This window comes from Eretmochelys imbricata, chromosome 2 (genome assembly GCF_965152235.1).
Source record: "Eretmochelys imbricata isolate rEreImb1 chromosome 2, rEreImb1.hap1, whole genome shotgun sequence".
Lineage (NCBI taxonomy): Eukaryota > Metazoa > Chordata > Testudines > Cheloniidae > Eretmochelys > Eretmochelys imbricata.
The window spans coordinates 105,592,438-105,607,590 of NC_135573.1; the positions used below are offsets into that span (position 1 = coordinate 105,592,438).

The 15,153-nt window shown below is 43.6% G+C and overlaps 1 protein-coding gene across 1 annotated transcript in view; it reads left to right on the forward strand.

Moving 5' to 3' along the window:
• Window positions 1–225: 225 nt before the first annotated feature.
• KIAA0319 (KIAA0319 ortholog) overlaps window positions 226–15,153 on the forward strand; it is a 71,711-nt gene continuing 56,783 nt past the window's right edge. The window contains exons 1-2 of the mRNA XM_077810564.1: window positions 226–293; window positions 7,599–7,763. Of these exons, the coding sequence (XP_077666690.1) occupies window positions 7,715–7,763 (49 nt within the window). The 5' untranslated portion in view covers window positions 226–293; window positions 7,599–7,714. The remainder of the gene's footprint in view (window positions 294–7,598; window positions 7,764–15,153) is intronic.

Below are 15,153 nucleotides of genomic sequence, written 5' to 3' on the forward strand. Positions count from 1 at the left end.
TCTGATCAGAGGTAGTATTTTAATATATAATATATGCAATATATGAATATATTATATATATTTTATATATCTATTAAAACACAACTTAATTCAGATTTTTATATATATATAAATGTGAATTATATAAACATATAATATATGTTTTCTCTTTATTTCAGTGCTCATGAAAGGTATCAGCCTTGGAGACTGATACTTTCTGTTCATGCACAGGATGGGAAGCAGCAGTGCAAACTTCCCTTGCCCTGTCCCATCAATGTGTCCCAATCTGACCTGCAAGACCTCTGATATGAAAGGTAGTTCACTCTTCACCCTCATTCAGACTTTGGCCTCGAAGATGAGGGAGGCAGCCAGTTGTGGCGATTGCTTTTTATGATGAGGACACATCCACTAGGAATTGGACTGAGACCATGTCCATACAGCCTCATCACAGAGGCCACTGATCAGCCATCAGACAGTCGTGGCTTTCAGCACTGCAAATATGAGCTGCATTCATATCAAGATCTGTGAGGCTGTCTGTCCCATTAGCAATTCCTTGAAACCTGTTTTTTTCTCTTTAGTTTGATATTGACAACTGTATTCCCCTTCATAATGGATGTTCAGCAATGATACAGAGAACTAATAGGAAATACCATTTTCATATAAAAATCAAGAATGTGTGGAAACCAAAAGATCTGTTGATTACAGTCCCAGCTGATCACAACAATCCATCAGTTTTTGTCCTCAGGTGCCTCCCTTCTAAGACTAGGATTAATGCCAAGTGAGGATTCAAAGTGCTGAGATGTTTGGCATCTTTGAGTCTTTATTGATGCATTTATTGAGTTCAGCTCATATTTACCACATTGCATGAAGTACTCTGGCATGTGCATACACTAAGTGCTATGCAAATGATATCTGTATTGCAATTTAAGTGGCAGCAATCCTGAATGATTTTGACTTGTTTCCAGTCACTATATGTGTCACAGTGTGGTGTAAATTCTGACACTGATAATGGCACTTTAATTTTTCATTAGGGCAATTACACCGTTCATTGATTTTTTTTTATTTTATTTTTTTAATTGTAAACTGCTCATGGTACTGTGTAACCTTTTTAAGTGTCTCATTGTTAGGAATTCCTTTGCTGTTCGCTGTATCTGCCCAGGAATCATAACAAAGTCATTTGTTATTCAGGTAGCTATCATATCTGCTTAAGTATTGTACAGTAAAATGACCCTTTAAATGAATCATTACTTTTCTGCTTTAGCTGTGTTACTTGCATTGGATAGCAGTGATGAGTGTTTGGGCATATCACACAGACAAGTGACCCTTCAGTACAACGTAATAGGGTATTTTTAACTGGGTAGGGTGTTTTTTTTTTCCCACATAATTATTTTTTGTAGGAGTTCTGAATTTGACTGACAAAATTGACTGGAATTAGGCTATAACAACCTACAGCAGTTACTAAACAAGGCATACAGAACTCCATACAAATTGAACAGAGAAAGGATCAGAATCACAGATATGTACTGGAGTTGTAATAAAGAAGGTTTTGTCTATAACCCATTTTCAAAACTGGGTGCCTACTGTTAGGCATCTACATAAGGGAGCTCATTTGCACAGGTTTTGAGCACCAGTAAATCTCACTGTCTTCAACAGCAGTTGTGGATAGTTTGAACATTAGCTCCTTTATTTAGATGCTTAATATTAGACACCTAAGTTTGGAAATGTTTACCACTGTTACACCATCCTTTGGCATTAGAATTATGCCTGCTTGTTCCCCAGATAGTTTCCTTGTGATACTAGTGATGAGTGCTGCTGTCGTGTTTTTTCTTCTCTTCTGTGTTAGTCAGAGATGCCAGGGGTTACTGTAATGGTGCAATTGGTGGAGCAGTTCTACTTGGGGTAACCCTTTTTTTTTGAAGGATTGTTTAATGCTGTATTTAATAGAAAGATTCAGTTTGAAATTGTTTTTTGTTAAAAAAATCAGGACAGTCTAATAAGTAGGAGGTTTCATTTACTGTATCTTCCTGTTTTGGAGAAGGGACATCATCAACATGAAATCTGGCTAGTTTAAAAAAAAGAGAAGAGTTTAAGATATTACTTCTACCTGTTCTTCTTCTGGCAGCATAACCCAAAGAATGCAGGGTTTCTGGCAGTCGAAAATCCTCCCTGAGGTGATGTTTACTCCTGGGGGAATTCTGCATCACTGCATGTGCACAGAATTCATGTCCTCTGCAGATTTCTTTGCTTCCCCACAGAAAAATGACTTCTGACGGGGAAGCAAAGGGAAGCTGCAAGAGCGGTCATGCGCCCCTCTCCTGCAGCGCAGGCAGGTCCGTTTGGGCACCTGGGGCAGCCAGTAGAGATGTAAATTACTGCTGAGGGAACAGGGGGCTGGGCAGTCATGCGTTTGAGAGAGAGAGAGACACTGTCCCTCTCGCTTGCTACTGCGGTACACTTGGTGTGGAGGGGCAGGGCTTTGGGGTGTTTCTGAGGAGGTAGGCGTGGGGCAGGCTCTGTCCCCTTAGGCAGAGCAGAATGTAGCAGTTTGCCTGCTTAGTGAATTGTTCCCAGTGTCTTTATGAATTCCCACCAGGAGTATAAAATAGGTGTAAAAGTTTTAAGGCTCCTTTACATTGCCAGAGTGGTGTAAAGGACAGAATGGCCTTATAAATGCTTATGGTGCTTTAGTGATTAGAACCTGTCTAAATTTTTGGACTGAAAAAAATTCCTATCAAAATGTGCGCCATGAACTGTTTGCTACTGACCTTTCTGGAGATGTAGCCAATATAAATTGTGAGTTTGATTGCCCAGCCCTTGTTTGCTCTTCAGTTGCCTATGATGTAACCCTGAGCATATGGCTGCATATCTTTGTTGACTAATAACTAGAAATAAAAGGTCAAACCTAGCTGCATTACTATTAGGCAAGAAGGTTTGGGGATTTTCGTCAGTACTCCCCACTTCCATTCTCCATCCATTGGATTATAGTTTAAATAAATTACCAAAATAATAGAAACTAGCATGATTATATTGTGTTGTTTTGACAAATTTTGCAGAATTTTGCAGAATTTTAAAATATTGTCTGCAGAATTTTTAATTTTTTGGCTCAGAATTCCTCCAGGAGTAAAGTTGTTGCTAACGAGCAAGGTATTCATAGTCCTGTCATTCCACTGGTGGTCAGTCTGCAGTTCTCCAGAGCTGCTCTGTGACTATCCTAACCACACACTCTTTCCAGTCTTTGATTATTTTACCTTGAAGGTGAAATGTTCTCACAGCTGATGCAAGTACCATCAGTACCAACAGTGAGCTACATTTGAAGATTCTGAGCTTTCCTGTATGGGCCTGACTGAGTCCAGTGGGAGCTTTGTCAATAATGTCAATGAGAGGAAGATACAGCCTGGATATGCTGCCTTATGCTATATTCACCACTCTGCAGACCAAGGATTTAGATGTAGTCCCTGATCTAGGTAATCCAGTCTGTACAATTTTTTATTGTTCTAACCCTGGGGTAACTTTTATGTGCAGGGAATGTGTTACTGCTTGGCTGGTCCCTTTCTCTCTCTAACAGGGAAAATGATTTTAGTCTATGTTAAAACCCAGGAGGATTGAAATACAGAGAAAGGTTCTGGGGGAAATTGAGTTGTTGTTGTTTTTTGTCCTCTGAACAGTCTGGTGCTGGGGGTCTGCCCCGCTGCTGAGCATGTTAAAAATCATGAAGCGGAAATGTTTGTCTCTGGCTGCCAGATACAGAATTCCATTTGGCTCAAGCAAAGCTCAGAAAAAAAAAAGTGGTTTTCAATGTAAGGCAATATATATTTTTACTGTCATATAAACTTGCATACAGTCCATTTTGAGCAGTTCTTCCTCTGAAATGTGAATAAGATTACAGGTCTGACTTAAGCCGATGAAAGCCAAGAAAATTCAAAGTTAATGCCGGCAGCATTATCTTCTCTGTTCACATCATTATGAAAATAAAAAGGCTCAGTGATGTGTGAGTGCAGGATAGAGATTCAGCTATAATACCATATCCCCTGGCTTTGTTGATTTAAACCAGACTTCTCATCCACATCATTTTTTTAAATATATGCATTTATTGATTTATCTACATCAAGGTAAGCAAGCTCTGATGTAGTGTGTCTGATGTCACTTGTATGTAGACAGTGTAATATCATGGGGTAAATCAGAGGGGTGAGGGTACATGGCATTTCTGTGAAAGAAAATAGTTACATTTTAGTGGCACATGTCTGCAGAACTTGCTTAACCTCAGACTCCTTCCCCATGGCTACACCCTGCCTCCCTCTGGAGAGTGTTCATGGGCCCAGTTATTTAGACATTTAAAGTCATTATTATTTTTAAAGAGGTTTTCTATTTTTTTAATGGAGAAAAGGCTGTACTCTTAATATTCGCATTATACACATTTTGGATCTGATATTGCTCCCATTGACATCAAAGGTAGTTTTGCAATTGACTTCAGTGGGAGCAGGCTTTGGCGATTTGTTACATAGAAGGTAAATAAAAATAGTTACCTGTCATCAGAAAAAAGCACTGAGTAAGTCAGGTGTCCTGTATGGTAAAAACAGTCTGTATCATAATGCATATGCAAGTTGGGTGAAATTAAGCTTGTCGCCTTTTTAATGCTTATCTTTGACACCTTACTTTCATACTTACAATGTAGGTTTATAAAAACCTCATTTTCTAGAAAAATACAAATTCTATCGTATAAATAACCCTTGTTCCACAGGCATCATGAGTAGGGTTTGAACCCAAGAGATTCAACAGTGCAAATATATTAATAATTTTTGCTTAAGCAATATCTATATTAGTTGGCATCAGCATCAAACTGTTAACCTCTGTGAACCAGCCACTAAAGGGGGAATATAGTACACTGAAACAATGGGTTATGTATACAGTAGGAGCTCCATTTTGAAGCCATCTTAGAACTGGCATATTATTTATGAGAGGCAGTGCAGCTAAGTGGCTAAGTCTTGGGTCTTCTGTATTAGAGACCGGAATTCTATTCCCAGTTCTGCCCGATATGACCTTGTGGAACCCTTACTTACTCCTTCTGTTAAATGAAGGAACTGATACTTGCCTCCTTTTGGGGGCAAGGGTATAAGGCCTTGCTTAATAACTCTGTATACTTCACAATCGTTATTATTAATGCCAGTCAGAAGAAGTGAAATTTGACCCTGTGATGTTTTGATTCCCAGCCCAATGCACCTTCCCCTAGGCCAGAGGAGCATATGTGTCCAGTCCATCCTAAAGAGACACATCTGATTTGTGGGACTGCTTCAGGAAATCAGTGAGGGGTGAAGAACATTTTTACTGGCACAGAAAAAGATATCTCTCTGACTCTAGGAACCTATCCCTCTGCCAGATTTCAAGCTTCTGTTTCAAACCAGAGGGATAGGTTCCTAGAGTCAGAGAGATATCTTTTTCTGTGCCAGTAAAAATCCATCCAGAACTGGACAAGTCATAAGCCACAGAAAACTGCCATTTGCGCATGTGCAAAAGAACTTATTAGGAGCTTGATCCTAAAATCTAACATCTGGGCATGATACTTTATTCTTAAGCAGTACCTTTTTCCAAAGGATCTCCAAACACTTACAAGCATTAGTTAATTCTCATAAGACACCTTTCAGCTCCCTGGGTTTTTTTTAAGTTGGAAAAATTGTTAAGGTTGGCAAAACTTCCTGTTTTTCCCTAATCTTATTCTCAAAAACAGCTGAAACATCCCAAAGAAATTAAACCTGAAACAGAGAGCAAACATGGAGAGTTTCAGTCCCAGTAGCTAAAGTTTGACAAAGTTATAAGGAGTTGAACTTTGGGGTTATAATGGGAAATGGTTGGCAACTTTAATAATAGGAGTCACTATCACTAGCTCCTAAAATGTAAAATGGATTTAATAATATTTGCTTAGCTTACAGGTGTCTTATGAGAATTAACTAATGCTTGTAAGTGTTTGGAGATCCTTTGGAAAAAGGTGCTGCTTAAGAACAAAGTATCATTATTTTCCTTCTCAGTTAAGCATACTGAACCAGATTAATTCCTAATGTAACTTCATTGCCCTATGTGGAGCTACACTTGTGTTGAATTTAGTCTATTTGAATAATGACAAAAACCCAAACACCCCAGCTTTGCACGAGCTTTTGCAGTGCTAGATTAAAATAAAGATTTTTTTGTTTAATAGTTGATGCCCAACAAAGGGTGGTCAGAGTGGGAAGAAGAAGTGGATTAATACATTTTCATCCTGTTTCTAGGAATTTCTTTTGGATGGGGAGCTGTAATTGCAAATATCAAAACACTTTTAAGCATAAAGTAGTGTTGTTTTGTGACAGATAGTTGTTCTTTCCTTGGTTTTGTGTCATTTGAATATATCAGGATAACCGTTTTGATGCTTGGTGCCATGGATTCTCTGTAATAGTGTGTCTCTCAAAAAGAAATTTTATTGCTTGTTTGGTAGAATTAGGCTTAAAAATATCAAACTGTATTTTAAAATGAGTGTTGGGCTTCTGAAAAGTGAATAACCTTCCACAGTTTTGCAGGCAGCTTGCCAAATTTATTGCTTTTCACATTTGGGACTTGAGATTCTCAGCAAAATATTTTTCTACTTTAACCATGCCCTTCTCCAAAACTGCAGATTGTTTGTAGGGACCCTGGAGAGTCTTCCTTTCCTAATGAATTGATGCTACATGGCTACATGGATTGCATGTGGAGCAGATGAAGTCCATCTGGAATCTGGAGCGGTTTCAATATCTACCCTGTTTAGATCAGCCTGTGTAAAAAAAAAAAAACATGTCAAAACAGCTCTCTTCTTCCTGTATTTCTCCTTGTTTTGTAGCAGGCCAGTCACTTGCCATATAAAAGGCCAAGTTTTAAGGGGCAAATCAGTAACCAGCTCAGTGACTGACTTGTAAGGGAAACAAACTCCAGTCACTCACTGACTATCAAAGGAAACTAGCTGTGATTCTCTGTACTGAAAGGGCTATACTCAAGCGAAAGGTTCAGCTCCCTTCCCTCAGGAGGTAAGCCTCCGTATCCTTTGTATGCATAGTAGATTGTAGCTAAATAAAACTTGTTTTTCCTTCTCAAATCGGATGTTGGAATTAGTTCTTCCCCATTAAACCCATATGTTAGTTGCTTAGGATTCCTGGAGGAACTTTGACTGTCCTGAGAAGAAATGTTTTCTTCCTGAAAATCCCAAAGAGGATTTTTTTTTGTTTGCCTTACTCACACAAGAAGTCCCATAAATTAACAGACTTATCTTTGAAGCCTGGAATTTTAATATTGAAGGTGTTTTTTATGGCTCCACAGTGAAGGTTGCATTTCACTTTCCACTTGAGCAGAAATAAACTCCCTTTGTTCAATAAGTGCATAGAGGGGTTACTGGTGCTTTGTAGATACAGGAACCCAAGAGTGTAGGCTATTTCTATACCTTCAAAGCACAAGAGTTACAGGTAAGTAATTTGTTCTTTATCTTCATTTTGCCCAATCTCCTGTTTCATCCATCACACAGACGCTGGGGAAGTAATTGTCAAGCCTACATTTATCCTCTCTGCTTGTGCTGTGACAGTCTAAAATGCTAACGTCTGACCTATTTCTTCCTCTGCTGTCTATTACAGCCCTTCAAGGCTCCTGCTAGGTACTAAACAGTATTAGAGGAAACCTACACTAAGGTCATATATCATCTCCAAACAGCTGGCCAGAAGCCTGGTTGTCACTGCCTGCCCGGTGTAGAATGGCATTTGGGCTCAGCACTCTGTTCTTGTTGCTGTGGGCAATAACAGGTAGGAGTTTACTTCTTGTGTTAATGTCTGAAACGTGCACAGCGAATGAAGCAAACATTACCGATTTTTGTAATAAGAATAGGCTGAGGATAGGAGACTGTTACTGTTCCTCACTAAGAAGAGTTCTTGTACATAACTCTATATCTGATAGCCTCTGTATAAAGTCCCCTTTCTGCTGTTCAGAACTGATTTCTGGCCACTACAGATAGGGTGCAAGTGAGGGTGGAGGAAAGGTTCCAAGAAACCCTTCCCTATCTATTCTGGATCAGCCATGATTAGGTACAGGTGCTGGGAGTGCAAAGGGAACGGAGCACTATAAGAGGCATATCTAGGGAGGGGCAGGGCCATATGCACCAGCAGTACGGTGGTAGAGGAAAAGCACTGACTACATCTGTTGTTTAAATGGAGCAGGTCTCACAGGTGCCTATGAAAGGCACAATGTTTTGAAGGATGAATGCTTCCAGGCCTCAGAGCTGAGGCTTGATCAAGCCACTAGTGCGGGGGTGGGCAACTGTTTTGGCCCAAGGGCTACATCGGGGTTGTGAAACAGTATGGAGGGCCAGGTAGAGAAGACTGTGCCTCCGCAAACAGCCTGGCCCCTGCCCCCTATCCGCCCTCTCCCACTTCCCGTCCCCGACTGCCCCCTCCCAACCCCTGACCCATCTAACCCCCCCCGCTCCTTGTCCCCTGACGGCCCCCTCCCAGGACCCCCTGCCCCTAACTGCCCCACCCCCGGAACCCCACCCCCTATCCAACCCCCCTGTCCCCCCGACTGCCCCGGCCCCTATCCACACTCCCACTCCCTGACAGGCCCCCCGACCCATCCAACCCCCTCCCACTCCTTGTCCCCGACCGCCCCCTCCTGGGACCCCCATCCCTAACTGCTCCCCACCCCCAGGACCTCATCCCCTATCCAACCCCCCCCCCACCCCGCTGCCTGTCTCCTGACCACATGCCCCCCCCCCAACCTCTGTCCCATCCAACCACCTCCTGACTACCTCCCGGGATCTCCTGCCCCTTATCCAACCCCCCACCCCCTTACCATGCCGCTCAGAGCGGCAGGACAGGCTTATTGGAAAGCCTGGGAGGTTGGCAGGCGCAAGCCATGCTGCCCACGCAGCAGCGTAGCTGTGGGGGAGGGGGACAGTGGGGAAGGAGCCGGGGGCTAGCCTCCTCTGCCGGAAGCTCAGGGACCAGGCAGGACGGTCCCATGGGCAGGATGTGGCCCGCGGGCCGTAGTTTGCCCATCTCTGCACTAGTGCATGGAAAATAAAAATGCATTTTTTTTCAGGTAAGTAGAATTTCTTTTTGCAAAGACACAGTTTAGGGAAATGCTACCAATTCTCCCCCACCCCCAGCCACCACTGGTGACTTTTTTTTTTAGCTATAAGCAAACAAATGAAAAGTAGTATAGATTCTCAGTACTACCACGTTATCATCCGTCATTTTATCTCAAACGTTGGCAGTGTTAGCACAGACACTACAGAACAAAGGTGAAATACTCATATAAGGTCTTTATTTTGCCAGAGGGCTAACAGTTTTTGGAATTGTGGCTGTGGAGATACTGGCAGAATCTACATTATTGGAATTCAATAAATGAATAGAGAAATTATTTGGACTCCAGCAAGTCTCTTGAGATACAAGCAGGATTAGCTGTTTAATAAGGGAGATTCTTGCTCGTATGCCTAGTTTTAATAAAACCGCTGAATTTGGGAATGAGAAGGCATTAAGTCCAGCATATTTTGGTGATAGTTATAGAACCATCCTCTAGAACAGTGTGACACTGTCATACTGTATCTCCACTGAGGGGAAGATGGGCCTGTTTTTGTATAGTAAACAGTGGATGCATGTGTCTACTCGTGTAGTCAATCCTATTTAAGCAGTATTTGAGGTCCTGATATGTGGCCAACACTGGTATTCTCTGGTGAAGAAAATTTCAGTGGGAGCTCTTTGTGTGTAAGGAATAATGAATTTGACTCATTAAGAGTGTTACCAAATTATAGGAGTGTATAATAATGGTTCTAGTTACTTATTACTAGACTAAAAAGTCCTTCATGACATCTGAAAAGACTTGTTCATTGATTATGTCTTGTAACCATGTCTCAATTATTTTTCCAAAGCAAACCTGTTACCCATCTCTTACATCGTAGGGCAGAGGTTCTCAAAGTGTGGTCTGTGAGCTCCATTCAGGTGGTCCGTGGATAGTTCCCTCTAAGGTGTGCACCTGGGTGGCCACACACAAGAGAATAAAGGGCCATCCACCTAATTAGTAGAGCCGTGGAGATGTGGCTCCACTAATTAAGTGCCTGGACCCAGGAGAAGACGCACATGTAAGGTGAGGTGGTGGCCTTGAGGGGAATAGGGGGTAGATGGGAGGGGGCAGTAGGGTGAAAGAGGGGGTGGGGAGAATTTGGGATGTGCAGGGCTGTGGTGGCCAGAGAAAGAGGCAGCTTTCCCCAGCTCCAGGGCTGCGGCTGCTGGAAAGAGATGGCCCTCCTTCCCAGCCCCAGCTCGGTGGCTACTGCAGTGGGGGAAAGAGGGAGAGACCCCCCCTCCTTCCCATCCCTAGCTCGAGGGCTGCCGTGGCAGGGGAGAGAGGGCACATCCATCGCATTAGAAAGGTAAGACTACTGATATTAAAATAAGAGTTGTATGCTTTCATTTGTAGAACCAAAAAAAGTTGTTTATTATTCAGATTTTCTTTTATCCAAAACGCTTCACAATAGTTAGCTAACGGTACAAACAACAACATTTGGAAAGATCATTAAGTGGTCTGCCGAGACCCTCAGCAATTTTAGAGTGGTCTGCGAAAAAAAAAGTTTGAGAAGCACTGTCATAGGGTATATATTACAAGCTTCTCTCTGTCCCAGAGGTAATTGTTCCGAACAGTAAATTATGGGTTAACGAATGTTATCATATAGCCTTTTATGTTGATTGTGTCCCTTCCCTCCCCTGCACACTTCCATTTACTTTGGCAGAAAACTCAGGGGCATTATCCCTTTCAGTGTCCTGCCAAAACAGTTCAGCAAGGGTGTGGTTCTGTAAGGTGCTGTACACCCCAATTGAATTGGAGCGTGTTCAGCGTCTTCCAGAAGATGCTCATTTTAATAAGTCAATGTATGCTCACTCCGGTGCATGACAGTAACATTATCTGTGGCTCAAGAAGCTTGTTAGATGTTTGTGCTAAAGATTTTAGCTTTTCTGTCTCTGATTCTCTGAACTACTGATCCTTCTAAAGAATTGTGAAGTGTGTTGCATTTTCCTAACAGTCCTAAGCATGGATTTGTTCGGTCTTCCAGGGCTATTTTTTTTAGTCAAGTTGTTTGCTATTTGAGCTGACTCTTTCACTAGCTCGCTTTGCATGGTAAGGGCTTGATGCAGTGTGCTTGAGAGAGAATAGTTGTAATTGGAAGGTGCTAAAAAAGAGGCAGAACAGTCCTCTCCTTTGTCAAAGGCTTTAAGCTGAGCTACCTTGACCTGTATGCTGAGATGGTTCTATTTGTGTTTTTATTAGTTGGCTGAATTAGTTTGGGGTGGCTGTTGTTTGCTGAGAGCATTTTTGGTTTTTGTAAAGAGAACATATAACAGCAGACACTGAGGTCGGTGGGTACTGACCCCTGCTGTTGACCTTATGTAACACTGACTCATGTGATGAGCTTTGAGCCAGGTGTGTCAATGAATATTGGTGTCTTACTATCACTGCTATGTATCATGCCTTAGCACTCAGCACCTCCCATGCTTGGGTCAACTGACTTCATGAAACTCTGGTTGCAACTTATAATTTCTCCTTGTGTCTCACTAAGGCTATGTCTACACTACAATCTTAAATTGACCTGTGTTAGGTCGACTTACAGCCACGGCATTAATTACTGCGATGGCTGATGTTCACAGTACCCTCCTCTGGTCAGTAGTGCTCACCAGAGGCACCTCTACCGACTGAAGAGGGGCAGTGTGGGGCACTGAGGGCCAGGGCTCTCTGCTCCGTGCAGCTCCCCACCGGGAGCCCAGCTGCGTCCCCCCGCCTCCCCACTCCCATCCGAGCTTTGATCTTGCCTCCAGGGGAATGATCTGCACCCGGAGTCCGGTTGGCTGCCATGCTTTCAGCGGGAAGCCAGGATCCTGGTGTGCAGCAGGTCTCCCAGGGGGGAGCCCAAGCCAGGAGCGGAGGCCTGGCTGGGGAGCCAGGAGCCAGCTTTCTTGCCAGGAGCCATGAAATAGACAAGATTGATTGCCAACCACCAATGTAAGGAATGCAGTGTCTACAGAGACACTGCATCGCCCTAACTAAACCGACATAAGCCTTACGCCTCTTGTCAAAGTGGTTTTATTATGTGAGCATAAAGGAGAGTTACATCGGTGGGAGGAGCATTTCAGTGTGTGCACCTCCACTGTTTTGTTGATGAAAGCTGACTTGTGTAGACAAGGCTTTAATGTATGTATGAGTCTCTTATAATGTAGTCTATTGCCACTGATATAAATCCATTAATTGATCAAATTATTTTGTGTTGAATGAGGTCTAAATTATTCTGGCCATTCTAACTATCAAGAGTGGTTGTGCTAATGCATTCCAAAATTGATTTTATATTTATTTATATCTCATATAACTATAAAATGCCATTCCAGCTGAACTAAAGTGGAGACAGCATGCATTGGTTACCATCATAAACACAACTGTTTAGTTGACAGTGCTATAGATTGGATTAAATTCAGTATGGCACACTTGCAGAGACATGCTCCAACCTAGCATCACAGTGATCTTATAAACTCATTTTATTGTAATTCATTTCTACTGGTGTAATAAAGCTCAGAGGTGTCATCATGCCCGACTCGCAATATTCAGCTACTGCATTTTCACACTGTGCTACTTTGTTCTGAGATTAGCCTTTATAACAAAATCACAAAGATAGTTTAGTGTGCAGTCACAATTACAGGTGGTGTAGAACTCCCATCTCCTTGCTCTGGGCAATGCAGCCCTGCATGCATAAAGCAACCTCCCAGTGCCATTTACAAAGACGCCATTCCCATTTCTGTGTTTAATAACACACTTCTCCTGAGATTCCTGCAAGCTGTGAGTTCTCAGCACACTATTGCCAACCTTATGTGCTCAAAAATCAGGAGTCAAAATATCACAGTGAGACTAAAAATCATAAGACTAAAAATCTGGTTTCTTTCGATTTGCTTTCTGATTTTTGATGCTTTAGGGTTCATCTTTTTAAAACTTTTCTTCACAACCGCAGGGGCTGGAAACTTTTTTTTTTAAATGAAAGCCAGGATTTTCATGAAACACATGATTCCAGGAGCTGGGGCTTTAAGAAAAACTCCAAATATGCCGAGAGTCACAATAAAATCCTGAGAGTTGGCAACACCGTAAACAAATGTCATTCTCTTCTGATCAATTATTTTGTAAGTATGGCACTTTGCACACACGAAGAAAGGAGATGTGTTGCAGAGGAAAGTCATAGCTGCTGACTCTAGTGAGTAAAGTATATTTTTATAGCTGTTAGCATTGTGGAGTCCACATAGCTTATTGAGAGGGGCCTAGAGTCTATTCCTTCTTGAGATCATCAACAGAATTGTTTACTGAGTTCCAATCAGGTACAGCTGTGCAGGCCTACTGATTGCAGTGAGGTTTCACAAGTGTCACTGAGGGCATAATTTAATAATAGTGGGATTGTCAAGTACAACAGACAGTATAATTTGACCTGAAAGCAACAATTAAGAGTTTGGTGATACCTAAAGAGGAAAGAACCCAGTTTGACTTTCAGGGTCTAGATCAGGGGTGGGCAAACTTTTTGGCCTGAGGCCCACATCGGGGTTCCGAAACTGTATGGAGGGCCGGGTAGGGAAGGCTGTGACTCCCCAAACAGCCTGGCCCCTGTTGTCGATAGCTACCGGTGTGGTGCTCCGCTCTTGTTTGATGATGATAACAGTCGGTTGTGTGTGTGTTCCCTCTATGTGCTGCCCCAGCTCTGCGCAGATAGCTAACACAGCAGACCCCGAGAGAACCCCCAAAAACCACAGACTCTAGTAAGGTACGAAGGAACCCGAGCCAGGTTTATTGTCAAACGAAGCACAGTAACAGTTCCCTATAGACTCTACAGGGCATACTACGAATTTGTGCTCCCTGGCAATGGAAACAGCTCAGTCAGTGGCAGGACACTCCACTGCCCCCTAGGCTGGACAAAGATATGCGCTCCGGGACCTACTTTTATACCATTGCAGGACAGATTACTCATCATAGTTCAAACAAATCTATCCACCATGTTGTCCTTTTGACCCTGTCTTTAAGATGCACCTGCCTGTTCCTTGTTATGTCTATGGAGTGTCTTGCCGCCATTTTGGCACAAGTTCCTCTCATTAGCACTTATGTGCATGTGCACGTGCCTCTAACAATCTTTTCTTGCAAACTTCTGTGAGTGGGACCTGCCTCTGGCTCACAGCCCAGCTTTGCTTATCGTTGCCTGGAAGTACTTTGGTTCAGGCTTCAGGTCTCAGACTGGGCCTCTGATACAAGAATTTATATTTCAGGGCCTTCTCTTACTACAGCCCCCACCCCCTATCCACTCCCTCGCACTTCCTGCCCCCTAACTGCCCCCTCAGAACTCCGGACCCATCCAACCCCCCCACCCCCGCTCCTTGTCCCCTGACCACCCCCTCCCGGGACCCTTGCTCCTAACCACCCCCCCAGGACCCCACCGCCTATCCAACCCCCCTGTCCCCTGACTGCCCCGACCCCTATCCACATGCCCACCCCCTGACAGGCCCTCCGGGACTCCCACACCTATCCAACTGCTCCCTGGCCCTTGACTGCCCCCCAGGACCCCCTGCCCCTTATCCAACCTCCCTGCCCCCTTACCATGCCGCTCAGAGCACCAGAACTGGCAGCTGCGCCGCCCAGCCGGAGCCTGCTGCACTGCTGCACAGTCTAGAGCACCAGGGCAGGCTGGCGGTTCTCGCAGCCGCGGTGCCCAGCAGGACCTCGCAGCCCCGCCGCCCAGAGCGCTGGTGGCACAGCGAGCTGAGGCAGCAGGGGAGGGGCTGGGGACTAGCCTCCCTGGCTGGGAGCTCAAGGGCCGGGCAGGACGGTCCCACGGGCCGGATGTGACCTGCAGGCCGTAGTTTGCCCACCTCTGGTCTAGATTGTACGTGCAGGGCTTGGAAAGACCAACTTTTTAGTTGTTTGATATTAAACTTATCAAGAGATAATAAAAGGTGAACAGCACAATGCCAGTCACTTTTCAGACCAGAACTGAACGTGAAGGTCTTTCTTCCTCTGGATTTCATGGTGAGTCCTGTCTCTGCTGCGTCAGTCTTTTTAGGCTATAGGATTGCAGGGAGGGACTATCTATGTCTATGGGCTTTGTACAGCACTTACCATATGGACATATTT